The 16,099-nt window shown below is 60.0% G+C and overlaps 1 protein-coding gene across 8 annotated transcripts in view; it reads right to left on the bottom strand.

The window, feature by feature from the left end:
- Positions 1–16,099, bottom strand: part of LRP1 (LDL receptor related protein 1) — an 86,731-nt gene that overhangs the window by 13,092 nt on the left and 57,540 nt on the right. For 3 of the 8 annotated variants that reach the window (XM_077788649.1, XM_077788642.1, XM_077788646.1), the window contains 30 exons: positions 15,781–15,915; positions 15,570–15,699; positions 14,992–15,118; positions 14,649–14,800; positions 14,410–14,534; positions 13,858–14,229; positions 12,644–12,833; positions 12,084–12,288; positions 11,429–11,621; positions 10,602–10,727; positions 10,389–10,517; positions 9,459–9,578; positions 8,748–8,861; positions 8,238–8,387; positions 7,852–7,989; positions 7,272–7,388; positions 6,965–7,093; positions 6,571–6,693; positions 5,888–6,028; positions 4,912–5,099; positions 4,254–4,437; positions 4,011–4,096; positions 3,637–3,756; positions 2,896–3,083; positions 2,280–2,485; positions 1,941–2,129; positions 1,363–1,511; positions 877–970; positions 481–597; positions 271–390 (listed from right to left, as the gene is read on the bottom strand). In XM_077788649.1, the coding sequence (XP_077644775.1) occupies positions 271–390; positions 481–597; positions 877–970; positions 1,363–1,511; positions 1,941–2,129; positions 2,280–2,485; positions 2,896–3,083; positions 3,637–3,756; positions 4,011–4,096; positions 4,254–4,437; positions 4,912–5,099; positions 5,888–6,028; positions 6,571–6,693; positions 6,965–7,093; positions 7,272–7,388; positions 7,852–7,989; positions 8,238–8,387; positions 8,748–8,861; positions 9,459–9,578; positions 10,389–10,517; positions 10,602–10,727; positions 11,429–11,621; positions 12,084–12,288; positions 12,644–12,833; positions 13,858–14,229; positions 14,410–14,534; positions 14,649–14,800; positions 14,992–15,118; positions 15,570–15,699; positions 15,781–15,915 (4,557 nt within the window). The remainder of the gene's footprint in view (positions 1–270; positions 391–480; positions 598–876; positions 971–1,362; positions 1,512–1,940; positions 2,130–2,279; positions 2,486–2,895; positions 3,084–3,636; positions 3,757–4,010; positions 4,097–4,253; positions 4,438–4,911; positions 5,100–5,887; positions 6,029–6,570; positions 6,694–6,964; positions 7,094–7,271; positions 7,389–7,851; positions 7,990–8,237; positions 8,388–8,747; positions 8,862–9,458; positions 9,579–10,388; positions 10,518–10,601; positions 10,728–11,428; positions 11,622–12,083; positions 12,289–12,643; positions 12,834–13,857; positions 14,230–14,409; positions 14,535–14,648; positions 14,801–14,991; positions 15,119–15,569; positions 15,700–15,780; positions 15,916–16,099) is intronic. The other 5 variants (XM_077788643.1, XM_077788647.1, XM_077788645.1 and 2 more) reach the window with 3 other exon arrangements.

The following is a 16,099-nucleotide window of genomic DNA, read 5'->3' as shown; positions in this document are numbered from 1 at the left end:
AAGCTATGGGGGCACAGGGCAGAGGCCACCAGATCTCTCAGCTGGGCGAGAGGCTCAGCCCAAACCCACTTCAAGGGACTTAAGGATTTCATTCCCACTAGGAAACAGCAGCGTCTGTAGGGGTGATGGGGACAGAGGGTCTGCAGAAACCAGGGGTATGGAGAAAGCCCTGGGGCAACCCAGGGAGCCAAACAGCCCGAGATACAGACCTGAGCCCCTCAGTCTGACCCACACTTGCTCCCATCTGACACCCTGAGCCCCCCCACTCACGACAGTCCTTCTCGTCCTCGCCGTCCCCGCAGTTGTCCTGCCCGTTGCAGCGGAAGATGCCGGGGATGCAGCGGTTGGTGTTGGTGCACTTGAACTGGCTGGGCAGGCAGACATGGATGTCTGGGGAAGAGGTGGCACAGTCAGGGGCTGGCAGGCTGCAGCTCCACGCCGTGGAGGCCTGGAGGTCACAAGGGGACACGGGGAACCTACCACAGTTGGCCTCGTCCGAGTTGTCCTGGCAGTCGTTGTCGCCGTCGCAGATGAAGGCCGGGTTGGTGCAGATCCCTGTGGAGCACTGGAACTGCCCTGGCCTGCACTTGAACTCAGCTGTGGGGTAACACAGAGCCACAGGTTTGCTCTGAGGAACATTTTCAGGGCACACCTCAACCTCAAACCCCTGCTCCACCCCTCTGGGGTACCCTGCAGGGACCCGGCATGCAACTCTGGGCTTGGGCCCTGCTCCATGGGACAACCCCGACACAGGGGCTGATGTGTCCCACTGCTCCCTGAACCCTGTGATTGGGCTGACCCTCCCCTCCACGGGGCTGTCCCAAGAGCCATGGGGTGCTGGGACACGGGGGGGCTGTGTCACCCCCCGGCACTCACGGCAATCCTCCGGCTCGTCCGACCGGTCCCCACAGTCGTCCTCGGTGTCGCATTTCCACCAGAAAGGGATGCACTTGTCGTTCTTGCAGACAAACTGATGGACGGAGGAGCTCATGGAGTGGTTCGGGATGGGGAGGGGGGACCCCAAAAGATTTCATCCCAGTGAGCTCACGCAAGGGCACCGATTCTGTGCTGTCCCCCCCCAGGTATTCCCAAATCCTGACCCAGAGCAAAGCCTTAACCCCACCCAGGCCCTGGGCTTCGAGGAGAAGGGCAGAACATTCCAGAGCTGGAGGGTCTCTGGCTCGCCTGGACACCCCCAGACATGAAGTGCCACAGGAGGGAGGTGCTGCCTGCACCCACAGAAGACTGTATGAGATCCCATCACCCCTGGAGAAATCATGGCAGGAGGGACACAGGCATGGGGAATATCCAGGCAGGCAGGGACAGGCAGGGACAGGCAGGGACAGGCAGGCAGGGGCTCACCTGGCTGGCAGTGCAGTTGGACACGCAGGTTTTGCCATCGCTGCCCAGGTAGAAGTTGGTGGGACAGGCACACTTGTGCCCCCCGCCCGGCGAGAGCAGGCAGAGGTTGCTGCAGCCACCGTTGTTGGTCTTGCAGGGATGGTTGGGAACTGGGGAGAGCAGGGAACAACAGCAAGTCAGACCAAGCTGGGGCAGGGTGACAAGGGTCTTGCTGCTCCCATGCCACCCTCTGGGTGGCATGGGAGCAGCAAGACCCTTGTCACCCTGCTCCTGCTCCCCTGGACAGACCTGGTGTCCCCCCATGTCCCTTTCCTGGGGTGGTTCCCCAGCACCCCCAAGCCGTGCTCTGTGAGAAATGCATTTGTACTTCTATTTCTCTAAAGCATCCAGTCTTATTTGCAAGGCCACTCTATGAAACTTGTTTCTAGTTCCATTTCTCTCTCAACAACGTCCATCCTATTCCACGGCATTTCTAAGTCAGCATTTCTTATCTCGAGGTTTGCATACAGATGCACGCCGTGTGAGCCTTCTGTCGGGCTTTGGGAATTCTCTACAAATCCTCTCCCCACACTGCTCACCGTCAGGCTGGCGGTAGGGGTGGTAGATGTGGATGTCCATGGGCCGGTGCAAGGTGCTGATCAGCAGCGTCTTGTTGGCTCCCGTTGTCTTGTGGGCCCGGTTGATGGACTTGGTCTCCCAGTCAGTCCAGTAGATGAAATCCTCGAAGAGGGTGAGCGCGAAGATGTGTGGGATGTCCTGGCTCAGCACTGCGAGCGGAGCAGGCGCTCAGCGAAGGGCCACGCGTTGTTCCCCTCCCATGAGGAAGCAGCCTGGCCCCAGAGGAGTGGCCAGGGCTGGGGACTGTCCCCAGCAGCCCCGAGCCCCAGCGGGCACGCCGGGATCCCCGGCGCCCTCACCCGTGTGCCGGTTGGAGCCGTCCAGGCTGGCAAACTCGATGTAGTCCTCGCGGGCATCGGCCCAGTAGATCCTGCTGTTGATGTAGTCCAAGGTGAGGCCGTTGGGCCAGGTGATTTTGGTGTCCACGATGACGCTGCGGTTGGTGCCATCCATGCCGATCTTCCCGATGAGAGAGTGGTCCCCCCAGTCCGTCCAGTAGAGGTAGCTGGGGGTGAAACGCAAGAGCAGGGAGATGCTGAGCTGGAAACCACAGAAATTTCTCCCCATGAGGGTGGTGAGGCCCTGGCGCAGGATGCCCAGAGAAGTCATGCCTGCCCCATCCCTGGAAGTGTCCAAGGTTGGATGGGGCTCAGAGCAACCTGGGATGGTGGAAGGTGACTGCCCACAGCAGTGGGGTGGAACAAGATGGTCTTTAAGATCCCTTCCACCCCAAACCACCCCGTGACTCTGTGATAAATGGAGGCGCACGGGCACAGGGTAGGGAAAAGCATCCCGGCGTCGCAGAGGCCAAGAGGAAAGGCTTCATCCTATCTCCCAACCTCTGGAACTACAGCAAGGTGACCACAGCTCCCAGAGCAGAGCAGAGCAGCAGGCCCACGTCCCCCAGGCTCTCACCCATTCTGCACATCCACCACGAGCGCGCGGGGCTCGCGCAGGCCCGAGTTGACCAGCACGGTGCGGTACGCGCCGTTGAGCTTCGACACCTCGATGGTGTCCCGGCCCTTGTCACACCAGTAGAGGTTTCCTCCCACCCAGTCCACAGCCAGCCCGTCGGGGTTGCTGAGCCCCGTGCGGTGAAGGACCTGCCAGGAGGAGGAAGAGGTGACAGGGCTGAGCAGAGACAACCAAGCCCTGATGTCTCAGGGGCGACAGCATCCCCCTCCCCAGCTCAAATCTTCTTCCTCACTCCCCTCTTAGGTTGAGATGGGATTTTGGGAAGAAAATTCCACCCTGTGAGGGTGGGGAGGCCCTGGCACAGGTTGCCCAGAGAAGCTGTGGCTGACCTGGATCCCTGGAAGTGTCCAAGGCCAGGTTGGATGGGGCTTGGAGCAACCTGGGATAGTGCAAGATGTCCCTGCCCATGGCAGGGGAGTGAAACTGGATGAACTTTAAGATCCCTTCTGACCCAAATAATTCCAGAACTCCGTGACTCTTCCCCCAAACTTCCTTGTCCCACATTTCAGGGCGGTGTGGAGCCCGCCCCTGCTTGAGGTGGGGCTGCAAAACACCCCACAGCAACGGGAGCTGACTCCCAAAGCCCAGTGATGACCCCACAGCGGGACAGGAGGTGGGTGAGGCCTGGCTGCCCAGCCCAGGGGTGCCCCAGGGGTGCCCCAGGGGTGCCCAGGCCCTCACCTGGACGTTGCTGCCGTTGATGTGCATGCGGCGGATCATGCTGCCCTGCGTGGTGACATCTGTCCAGTAGATCATCTGCTCCCGGTAGTCGAAATCCAGAGCCACGGCGTTGTTCAGCCCCTGGAGAGCAGGGAGGGAGAAGGGTTGCAGCAGCCTCAGTGGCTGGCACGGCCTCTGGGGGGTTTTACAGACCCCACACACCCTCCCTGTCTGCTCCTCGCTCACAGTGACCTCCTGACATTTAGATGGATCTACCATTCCCCGAGAGCCCAAACTCCTCAGCTGGCAGCTGCTGTGTCCTTCAGGGCCTGCCCCATCCCCAAATCCCAGCCACACGGGGCTGCTGTGCCTCCTGCTCCCAGCTCACCCCGCACCTGCTTGAGCAGAGTGTAGTTGGAGCCGTCCAGGTTGAGCTTCCGCAGATAGTAGCGGTTGGCGAAGATGAGGAAAGGCTCTTCATCTGCAGGGGGAAAGAGGGAAAAGTGGCAGGGCAGCACCGCTGGGACGTGGGCACAGCCTTGCAGACCTGCTACCCTCCCAGCCCCACTCCCTCAGGAGCTGGAGGCAGCCACTTCACCCTCCAACTCCACGGTCAGCAGGAACGTGGTGGCTCTCACCCGTGACAGCCTTGCAGCTGGTGGGGTTGTCGGGTCTGAGCTTGTAGCCCTCGGTGCAGAGGCACTTGAAGCTGCCCAGGGTGTTGATGCATTTCTGGCTGCAGGGGTAGGTGGTGGAGCACTCGTCGATGTCGATGCACGTCTTCCCGTCGTCCTTCAGCCGGAAGCCGGGACGGCATCTGCACTGCAGGAGCAACCCCGAGCTGTCAGACACCTCCGAGGCCCTCGCTGGGAGGTGGCAGGTGCTAGGAGGTGACAAGTGCCACCAGGGGACACGCAGACTCAGCAAGGACAGCTGAGATGCGCAGACAGTGCCTGAAGCGCCCGTGTCACGTCCCTGGCCCAGCTGGCACAGGACAGACACAGCCCTCACGTCTGCGGAGGAGGAAGGAGAGGGAACAGCAGGAGCTGTGCCAGGGGGAGGTTCAGGCTGGATATCAGGAAAAGGTTCTTCCCCCAGAGGGTGGTCAGGCACTGCTGGCTGGCACAGCCCCAAGGCTACCAGAGCTCCAGGAGCATTTGGACAACTCTCAGGCACAGGGTGAGACTGCTGAGATCTCCCATGCAGGAGCTGGAGTTGGACTTCAGCAATGATTTTAGGTCCCTTCCTGTAATTCTATGACCTCTGCAGCCAGCCCCCCACCCCGTGGACCCCTACCTTGTACCCGATCTTGAGGTCCTCACACTCCTGGGAGCAGCCACTCAGCTTCTTGTTGAGGCACTCGTTGATGAAGCAGTTGAGCTCGTCAGAGCCGTCGGCGCAGTCGTTGTTGTTGTCGCAGAGCAGCGCCTCGGAGATGCAATTCCCGTTCTTGCAGAGGAAGAAGGAGTCGTTGCACTTGTTTTCTGCAGAGAGGAGGTGGCAGTGGTCACCGGGGGGTGGCTGGGTGTTCGAACTCAGAATGTCTCTCAGACATTTCTAGAGGTTCTAGGCCTTGCTCAGAAGCATTTTAGACCCTGGCAGGCAGCTGGAAACAGCTGTGATTTTGAGTTTGAGCCATGGAATGAGTTACCAACTTTGGAGGTGGAACAAGCAGTCACAAAAGGTTAGATAGGATAGTAAAAGTAGTTACAAAACAGAGGGGAAATTTTTTTAGTATTGTACAGGGGGGTTTTAACACCTGTACAGGGGGGTTTTACTTTGTACATGGGGGTCAGAAGTTCTAAGATGGAGGAAAGTGGGTTGATCCTGTTCTTCCTCCTTCTTCTTCCTTGCCTCCATGTTCTTGGGGATGTTGGCACTCACAGATTGGTTTAGAGTAGAAAAGCACTTTGTAATATAGGTAGTAGGTATTGGGGGAAAACTATAAACATGTAATACGTAATATATCATATAAAAGCTAGCAGCAGCCCTGGGTGGGGGGAGAGAAGAAGAAGACAGCAGACAGAGAGGATGTCAGGGTGTGTGTGTGTCTCTGTCTGAGCTGCTGAGCAAACCACAGCAGCTCAAGGAGAAAATCTTTTCGATAACTCGCAATAAACTGCCTTGAGACCAAACAACAAGAGCCTGTGCAGTTTTTCTTTAGAATCACGGGTTGGAGGAGGAATTTCACCACCACATGGGACCCCAGAGCAAGGCTGGGGTTCTCACAGCTGGGGTCCCCCCCGGACCCCGGTGTGACCCCAGCAGGTACCTGGGCTGCTGCAGCGCGGGTTCTTGGGCGCCTCGTCCGAGTGGTCGTGGCAGTCGAACTCCCCGTCGCACTCCCACTGCCGGTTGCTGAGGCAGCGGCCGTTCTGACAGCGGAACTCGTGGGGGCCACAGGTGGGGTACTCTGAGGGAGGGTGAGGGGCTCAGCCAGCATCCCACCTTCCAGAAGCTTCCACCGGCCCCGTGGAGCCGCTCAGAGAGACAGAGAGGCACCACGGAGCCAAACCTTCCCGAGCTGCTGGCAGGGACAGGGGCAGGGACAGGGACAGGGACAGGGACAGGGACAGGGACTGGGACAGGGACAGGGCTGCCCTGCACTCACACCATGTGGGTTTGGATCTCTGGGGGTTTGGATCTCTGTGGGTTTGGATCTTTCTGTGAGTTTGAATCTTTCTGTGGGTTTGGATCTCTGTGGGTTTGGATCTTTCTGTGCATTTGGATCTTTCTGTGCGTTTGGATCTCTGTGGGTTTGGATCTCTGTGGGTTTAGATCTCTGTGTCAGGGCTGGGGGGCTGCTCTCCACTAACAATCCCCTTCTGCTCCCTCTCTGGCTTCCCTCTCACCACACTCACACCAAACCCCTCCACGATGACGAAGACCCTCCCAGGGTCCCAAAGCCTGGCAGGTCCCAGCCGGGTTGGTCCCCAGGGTCCCACAGACACCCACCACATTCCGGAGACTCGTCGGAGCCGTCGCCGCAGTCGTCGTCGTGGTCGCAGACGAAGTGCTTGGGGATGCACTGCCGGTTCCCACACATGAACTCCCGCTCCTCACAGGTGTTGTTGTACACTGCAACAGGGCAGCAGCACCGTCAGCACCGCCAGGCCCCGGCCTCCCGAGCCCCCCACATCCCCAGAACTCCACATCCCCAGCCCCCCACATCCCCAGCTCCCCACATCCCCAGAATCCCACATCCCCAGAATCTCACATCCCCAACCCCTGGCCCCCCAGCCCCCGGCCTCCCCAGCCTCCTACCTCCTGAGCCCCCCACATCCCCAGAACCCCACATCCCCAGCCCCCCGGCCCCCCCAGCCCCCCAGCCCCTGCCTCGGGCACTCACAGCAGCCAGCAGCGAGGGTCTCATCGGCCCCGTCAGCACAGTCCTTGTCCCCGTCACAGAGCCAGCGCTCCGGCACGCACACGTACGTGCCCGGGCACTGGAAGGATCCTGAGCTGCAGGTGGTCAGCCCTGGGGAAGGGAGGAGCAGGATGGAGTCCGGACACCCCACTGCTGGAAGCTCTGGGGAGCCCCAGGATGCAGAGCTCGGGTGGGAGAAGGGTTGGGAAGAGGCAGGAACATGGATGCAGGAACGCGGGGATGGAGCAGGCAGGGACTGAGAGGGGGAGAAGGGCTGGAGGAGACTCACGGCAGCGACTGTCCTCGTCGGAGCCGTCCCCGCAGTCATCGGCCCCGTCGCACACCCAGAGCTTGGAGATGCAGCGGTGGTTGTTGCACTCGAACTGCACGGGGTAGCAGAACTTGTCTGGGAGAGGAGAAGAGGAGGAGATGGGGGTCAAAGCAAGGTGATAAAAGGCAGGAAACACCAGCAGAACATGGCCAGGCTGGGCCAGCCGGGCTCCAGGAGCCCAGGGGGGTGTTGGGGGTACCACTTGTGGTCCCACAGCTTTTGCTGGACCTGAGGAAGATCCCCAGCTCCTGAGCACTGTTTGGGGTTTGTTACAGAAGGTTAGAACTAAAAACACAACTGAAGGGAGCCACAACTGGTCCCATTTAAAAGGGCCACGGACACTTGTGCATGTGCCGAGCAAATCAGCACATGAGAACATTTACACTGGTCACATTTAAAAGCCCAAGAGTGGAGTAAAACCACAGAGGGGGAAAAATCTCGGGTCCGTCCTTGGAAAATGGATGTCAGGGAGAGAAGAGGGTCCTGCCCACCCTCCAGCACCACCCCGTGCCCAAGCCCAAATCCTGATTGTCCCCACCCTGCCGCTCACTGCACTGCATCTCATCTTCGCCATTCTCGCAGTCGTCCTCCTTGTCACAGGTCCAGGTCATGGGGATGCACCTCCCGCTCGGGCAGGCAAAGTAGTTGGATGGACATTTGGGCTTCCTCCCACCTACTTTGTGATGGAAACATCAAGTGAGGATGATGGCATGGCCACGTCCTGCCTCCTCCCAGCCCAGAACTGAAGGTTTCCTCCCCAAAATCCCCCTGAGGTGCCACATCCCAAATCCCTGTGGCACCATCTGTGTGGGAGCCACACGAGCAGGGGACAAGTCCCAGTGGGCAGACAAAGCCTCTACAACCCAAGCAGACCCCAAAGGGTCATTCCTGCCCCCAGAGCCCCCTCTGCTCTCCTGCTCTCACCGGGGCAGTTGCGCTCGTCCGAGTAATCGCCGCAGTCGTTGGCGCCGTCACACACCCAGCTGGGCGCGTAGCACAGGGACGTGTGCTCACACTTCTGGAACGTGGTGCCTTTCACCCCCAGCCTGAAGTAGCTGCTGCAGTCGGTGGCAGCTGAGAGGAATCACAGCAGAAGCCCCGGTGACGCAGCAGGAACCACGGCAGAAGCCCCCTGGTCTGGCTCCACCACGTGGCACCGACCCCTGCCCTGCTGCCGGAGCCCACCACACGCCACACACCCCCAGGTGAGCCCCACACATGGCCAGAGCTGCAGGGATCCAGCAGCTGCTGGGGTGCTCAGCACGGCACAGGGGGGCTGCAGGGGTGGGCTGTGGCTGCCTCACGCCAGGACAGGAGCAGGACCCTCCTCCCTCCCTCCTCAGCCCAAATCCCAAAGCCCCAGGTCCCTGCCGCCAGCACCGAGAGCATCTGCAGAGCTGAGGAGGGGCTGGGGGAGCAGCTCTGGGCACTCACTGCAGTTCATTTCATCAGATGCATCCTCGCAGTCGATGAACTGGTTGCAGCGGCTGGAATTCCCGATGCAGGTCCCGTCCCGGCAGCGGAACTCGGTCGCAGCACAGCTGGTTTCTGCCAGGGGCAAGAAGCCCCCACAGTCAATGAGGCAGGGTGGGGGCAACCCCACATTCACACTCACCCCAGGGCACCCACTGGTGCTGTGGAAAGGCACCCACACCCCACACACACCCCCCACCCCGTCCATGCAGCTCTGGGATGCTCAGATGCTTCTGGATGAGACCTGGCACCTCCTGGCTCACAACCTGCCTGGCAGCCTGAGCCCCTCTCCCTGGCACAACCAGACCCGGGCAGGATTCTGAGAAGCTCCCAACTGCTCCTGTCAGTTTGGAACCGAGCAGACCCATCCTGCAGCCCCCTAAGGGGATGCCTGGGAGCCACAAGGAGCAGTGACACGACACCCTGTGCCCCTCCTGGCTGTCAAACCACTCTCGCCGGGTGCCGCGTGCCCATGCCCGGGAGTTTTTCCTCTCAGCTGTCGCTCTGTCAGCTTTACAAACAGCACAAGCTTGACCTTGACTCTCCGTTAAGCCCTGGCTCTGCTCTGCTCCTGTCAAGCTGACGGTAACTCCCTCCTGCAGCCGCTGTCCCTGTCCCAGGCAGCTGACGGAGCCCTGGCAGGGGCTGGCCGGGTGCCAGGCAGACACTCACTGTTGCAAGGCACCTCGTCCGAGTTGTCCCCGCAGTTGTCCACCCCGTCGCACCAGTAGCGACTGGCGACGCAGCGCCCGTTCATGCAGTGCAGGTAGCCCTTCTTGCACTTGCGGCTGCCTGCCAGGGAGGAAGAGGAGGAAGAGGAAGAGGAGAAGGTGAGTAGAAGGAGGGCAAGCACCCCTGAGGGTCTCAGATCCTTGGGGACCTTCCAGCAGGGGAAGAAACCACAGAGCGGGAGCAGGAAGCCACTCCCTCGTGCAGAGGGGTGAGGGCTGGTGTGTGAGGGTGCTGTAGACCCCGCTGGCTCAGCTCTGGGGTTCCTGCTGCTCTCCAGCACGTCCCCAACACTGGGAAAGCTCTGGAGACCTTAAAGCCTGGCTGGGTGAAGCTCTGGGAGGGCAGGAGGGACTGCGTGCACATGAGGGATGGAAGGACACCCTGGAGTCCTTGTGCCCTTTGCTGAGTAACCCTGGCAATGTCCAAGGCCGGGCTGGATGTGGCTTGGAGCAAGTTGGATGTGCCTGGGCTAGTGGAAGATGTCCCAGGGTGAAGTGAGATGAGCTTTAAGGTCCCTCCCAACCCAAACCATTCCATGATTCCATGACCTTGAACATAGGAAAAAGGATTGATTTACTGGAGTGCTGTGAATCCTGCCTTCCATCCTTTTAGTTTTTGCCTCCATCCTCTTTGAGATTTAATGGCAAACTGGAAGAGGTTTCTAAGACTAATTAACGAGGGACAGACCTTGCAAGGCTGTGTGGAGGCACCTGCTCATGTGTTTGGTTGCCTCGAAGGGGAAGCCCCTGATTTTGTTCCCTTCCAACCCAAACTGTTCTGTGATTCTCTGAGCTGGCAGCTCAGGCAGGGTGTCTGGGGGTGCAGGGCTGTGTGTGTGGGTGAGCAAGGCAGCAAGAGGAGGAACCTTACTGCAGTAGGACTGCTTCTCATCCGACTTGTCCTTGCAGTGCACGACGCCGTCGCAGGTGCGGCTGAAGTCGATGCATTCGCCGTTCCCGCACTCGAACTCCTCGTGCACGTTGCAGGTGGAATTCACAGCTGGGCAGAGCACGGCAACGTCAGCTCTGCCAGGCCGAGATCGGCCTCACCCCTTCCTTCCCTCAGCTCCTCCACCCCCCTGACCTTTGCAGGTGAAATCCTCCTGCAGGACCCGCTCCCCGCGGCAGGAGCAGTTGACGTGGCCCTTGGGGGTGAGCAGGCACAGGTCCTGGCAGCCGCCGTTGTTCACCTGGCACAGGGACAGCTCGCCTAGGACAGAGGGACAGCGGTCACACCAGGGATGGACCCAGCAGCCCTTCCTCCTCGTCCTCTCTGCTGGGGCAAAAAGTAGGGATCCCTCCCCAGGGATCTCTTCCCATGGGGCTATGGAGGGTGTAGGGGGCTGGAGGCACCTGGTTTCCCCAGATTTTACAAGGAAATGCCCTGGGAAGAGCAGGGACAGGGAAAATCCTCTCTGTCTTCAGCCTGCATTGGTTTTGGGGATGGACAACTCTGGCATGAAGGTCACGAGGAGGCAACAGTAAGCTGGGAAGGACAATGGGATGATTCCCAAAGGGCTGGGAAGGATGGGGGGATGGATTCCCAAAGGGCCAGAATGGACAGAGAGATAGCTTCTCAAAGAGCCACGAAAGGATGGTGGGATGGGTTCCCAAAGGACCATGAAGGACAGTGGGATGGGCTCCCAAAGGACCATGAAGGACACTGGGACAGGTTCCCAAAGGACCACGATGGACAGTGGGATGGGTTCCCAAAGGACCATGAAGGACAGTGGGATGGGTTCCTGAAGAGCCAGGAAGGACAGTGGGATGACTCCCAAAGGACCATGATGGACCATGGGATGGATTCCTGAAGAGCCAGGAAGAGCATCGGGATGGGTTCCTTCCCCAGGCCTGCTGCCAGGGTGAGGGGCAGAGGGCAGGGACACCACGGTGACACCAGAGGGTCCTCACAGCTGTCGGTGTCGTTGGCCACGGCGATGATGCCCATGGGCTGCTGGGGGATGTCCACGCGCAGCAGCTTCATGTCCGTGCCCACGTATTTGTTGGCGCGCTGCACGGCCCGGCGCACCCAATCCGTCCAGAAGATGTAATCACCGTACACGGCCAGGCCAAAAGGGTGCACGGGCTCCGACTTCAGGATCACCTGCCGGGCACAGAATCATGGGAGGGGTTGGGTTGGAGAGGATCTAAAACTCCGTGGGCAGGTACACCTCCCAGGGCTGCTCCATCCGACCTGTCCTTGGACACTTCACAGAATCCTTGAGGTTGGAAAAGATCTCCATGATCAAGTCCAACCTGTGACCAACCCCCTCCAGAGCACTCAGTGCCACGTCCAGCAGTTCCCTGGACACCTCCAGGGATGGTGACTCCACCACAAACCTGCGCAGCCTCTTCCAATGTTTAACAACCCTTTCCATAAAGAAATTCCTTCTCATGTCCAGCTTGAAGCTATGTCCTCACTTCTCAGGGACACAGCCCAACTGGGAGCAGGAGGAACCCACCCCAGTAGGATGCCTGACCTCTCCAGCCCCGGGAACAGCTCTGCTTCCCTCTGACCACACTCCAGCCCCAGTTTTCCTCCCCATCTCACTGGCCTCAGACTCACATGGCGATGGGAGCCATCGTATTCGCAGCGCTCGATCTTGTCCAGGGTGGCATCAGAGAAGTAAATCTTCTCAGCCTTGTGGTCGATGGCCAACCCGTTGGGCGTCCGTATGTCCTGGTCGATGATGATGAGGACGTTGGCACCGGAGAGGGTGGCCCGCATGATGCTGGGGTGCTGCTCGTTCCAGTTGGTCCAGAACATCAAGCTGGGAGGGGAGGGACACACAGCGGCTTTGGAGCCTCAGCTCAGCCACATCCAGGCTGGCTCAGCCCATCCCTCCACAGCTGGGGGGCTTCCAGAGACTGGGAATTGCACGGGACATCATTCCCACGTAAAATGAGTGGGAAGAGGGTGAATGAGGCTGCTGCAGCCAGCTGGGAATTGTGGATGGGGATGGGACAGGGGGTCTGGAGCTGCTTTGTGGGGAGGGGGCTACAGGGTCTTTCCTCCCTGGGGGTCCAATCTTCTCTGTGCTGGGATCCAGAGCTTCCTACCCACAATGTCCACTGGGACCACGTGGATCCCTGGTGGGGCTGGCTGGACCGTCAGTGGCCACTCACTTCTGGCACTCGTCCAGCACGAAGGCTCGGGGGTGGTCGTCCCCTGACATGGTGATCACGGTCTCCCTCTCAAAGGCCCCGACCCGGCTCTGGTCCACCGTGTGCCGGGTGATGGTGGAGGTGGTGTAGCTGGTCCAGTACAGCGTGTCCCAGCCGCGGTGGTACGCCAGCCCCTCCACCGAGCCCACATCTGTGGGGACAGCAAAGGTCACACCCAGCCCGGACCCCAGCAAGGCTGTGGGTCACCCCGCATGGCCAGCGCTGACCCTGACACTGGGATGTTGAAGTTTTTGTTTTGAATTAGAGCCCAAAAATCCCTTGGAGGCTTTGGCTGCCGGGTGGGAACTCAGTGGGGAGCAGAGACCCCTGAGAGCGCCGAGTCTCATGGGTAGAGCTCTGTTGGAATGACCCTCCCTTGCAGGAAGGCTGAGGGATGCACACCTACAATGCACCAAGGACTTGAATTTGGCTCTCAAACTCCACACCAGCCAGACCTTGCTCTGGGTGCACAGCAGCAGCACTGGGAAGGGCAGAGTTTCCCTCTGCCAGGGGAGAGCTGAGCCCCTGGGGCACAAAGTGACAAGGCAAAGCCTGGTGGGGACCAGGGAGCCCTTCCCAGCTGGGAACTTGAACGGTGCACCCATCCTCCCCTCCTAATTAACACTTGGAAAAGGGTTTAATGAGGCGGCTGTGAGAGCTGGGCCATGCTCTCCCCTCTCAGGGATAAAGCACCATGAGCACCACTGTGAATTCCCTCATTAGCAGCACGTCCAAGGCCCTGGCTCAGGGAGCTCCTGGGGCAACAACTGGGGTTCTTTGAAGCTGCTGCAGGTCCCAATAAACCCAACCAAGTGCAAGGTGAGGCCTGGAGGTGAGGCTGGGGCTGGGCACTCCAAGGGTCAGGGCTTAGGGCGCTGCCTCAGGAGGTGAGTGTGAGCACAGAGCTGATCTCAACAGGCTGCAGTGCCTGTTTCTAGAGTCCAAGCCTCGTGACATGCTCTCCGTGCCAGAATGAGCTCTGCAGGCTGCTCCCAATGCCTGTGTCCACTTCCAGAGGTTCTTCAGAAACCTCTCACAGCTCAGCCTGTACTTACTGCCCCTCCAAACACCTCCAAAAACCCCTTGGGCAAGAACAGAGGGAGTGCAGGAGGAGGTGGGGGAGAGGGACACAGGTCTGAGGTTAGGCACAGAAGGGACAATCCCGTGCCACTCACTCTCCACGATGGTCTTGCGCCCCGTGCCGTCGTCGTTGATCTGCTGGATGTTGCCGAAGTGGATGTCGCTGTAGAAGATGCGGTTGCTGCCCTTGGAGCCGTAGCGGTAATCGAAGGCCAGGGCGATGACGTTCTTCATGTGCTCCGCGTCCTCGAAGGGCTTGATGGGCGCGTTGAGGTTGTTCTCGTCCGAGAGGTGGATGCTCTTGAGGATGGTGCGCTCCGAGTAGAGCAGGTACCCGTCGTAGTCCCGGCAGCTCACGCCGTCCTCCGACAGCATCCCGTGGGCGCAGGCGCACGTCCTCTGCCCGCCGCCGCGGAACAGGCACAGCTGCTGGCAGCCCCCGTTGTTCTGGGCACAGATGTTGGTGCCTGACATGGAGGGACAGGGGGGATTCGGTGAGGGATGGGGCAGGATGCAGCCACCCGGCCTCTTTCAGCACCTGGCGCTCCCGAAGGAAGGGACGGGTTCAAAGCACGGCACAGCACGGCTCCGATGGGGACGCAGTGATTCCATCCCACATGAGGAGCTGCCCCCGTGCTCAGACCTACCCTTCTGCCGGGCCCGGTTGAAGACTTTGATGTCCTTGAGCTGCACGCCGATCCCAGTCCGCAGGGACACTGACTCGGTGGCGTTGTCCTTGTTTCCTCTTTTGATGGAGCCGTTGGCGTGAGTCCTGAAGGAGGATGGAGGCACCAAGTGACCAGCACAGGACCCCTCCCCACCTTGCCACTGCACCCATCAGCTCCCCCCACCCTCCACACAGCCCCCAGCCCCCTTGGCGCCGCACCTATCGCTCCAGTAAATGTATTCCTCAAAGACCGACACGGAGAACATGTCCATGTTGTTGCTGGACAGAACAACCTCGCGGTTCTCGCCCGTCTCCAGGTCAATCCGTTCGATTTTGTCTGTCCGGGCATCACACCAGTACAGCTTCCCATCCTGCAGGGATGAGACAACACCCCAGTTGGCGTGGGGGCAGCACTACCCTCTGCCCCTCTGGCAGGATGTCCTGGGGTTCAGACCACCCTGAGACCCTGGAGCCCCAAGGAGGGCAGCCATGTCCCCAGCAGTAGGACACGGCCACGGGGACCATGGCGACTGGTACCATCCCTCCCAGATGCCGAGTGTACCTCGTAGTCCACGGAAATCCCGTTGGGCCAGCTGATGCTGACGTTGACCAGCACCATCCTCTCGGTGCCGTCCAGGCGCGAGCGCTCGATGCGGGGGTACTGCCCCCACTCTGTCCAGAACAGGTACCTGAGGGGACAGCAAGGATGTCACCACAGGTTCATCACCAGGAGCAGCATTGGCCCTTTGAATAAAGGACAGGCACCACCCCATTCATCCGCCCACAGTGGGGCTTCAGTCCAGACCCTGCCCACTCACAGACCCGGCATCACATCTGCATCTCCATCCCTCCCCAGATCCAAACTCTGCTCTCCCTGGGGCTCCATCCAAAGCTGAAGCCGGTCTAAAGAGGCTCCACCTGGATTTTCTGAGGTGCTGACACCCACCAGGTCCCAAGGGGCTCCCAGGGAGTTCAGCCCATCAGTGAAAGGAGGATTAAATCCAGGGTTTGGACTCCTTGGTGTGGCAGATCTGTGAGTCCTTCCCTGCTCCGTGCACACACACGGCTCTGCCGGGAGGTGTGGGGGTCTCACCCTGTGCCCACCCCACAGGCGATGCCCCTTTTGGGGCGGTGTCTCACCCCTTCTCTGGATGGACCGTGATGGCCCGTGGCTTGTCCAGCCCCTGCGAGATGACCACGTAGCGGAAGGACCCGTTCAGCCTGGCCACCTCGATGACATCAAAGCCCTGGTCCGTCCAGTAGATGTTTCCTGCGAGAGGGGAGGGTGAACACCCACACAAGCCCCACTGCCCCGCTGCCCCCGGCTCCAGAGCCCCACCCCACACCCCACCTGCGATCCAGTCCACGGCGATGCCCTCCACGCGGCCAATGCCGTTGGTCACCACGTCCTCACGCCACGTCTGGTCCCGCTTGGCTCGACTGATGGTGCTCAGGCCCATGTCCACCCAGTAAATCGTGTCATTCTCTGAGAGGGACAAGGAGGCAGGAGGGGACGAGTCAGTGATCACCTCTGGTCACTCCAGAATGGTAAAAATCTTCAACTTACAGCCCTGAAATCCTCCCTGACTTGGTGCTGCCGAGGGGGCATTCTAGGGCAAAGAACTGCCAAAAGGGTGATGGTGATGGCCCCCTCATGCTCCCCATCCCCT

The sequence above is a fragment of the Lonchura striata genome, chromosome 27, assembly GCF_046129695.1.
Source record: "Lonchura striata isolate bLonStr1 chromosome 27, bLonStr1.mat, whole genome shotgun sequence".
In the NCBI taxonomy this organism is placed as follows: domain Eukaryota; kingdom Metazoa; phylum Chordata; class Aves; order Passeriformes; family Estrildidae; genus Lonchura; species Lonchura striata.
Note: the sequence above shows the minus strand (reverse complement) of the source record. Positions and strands in the feature narration are given on the sequence as shown.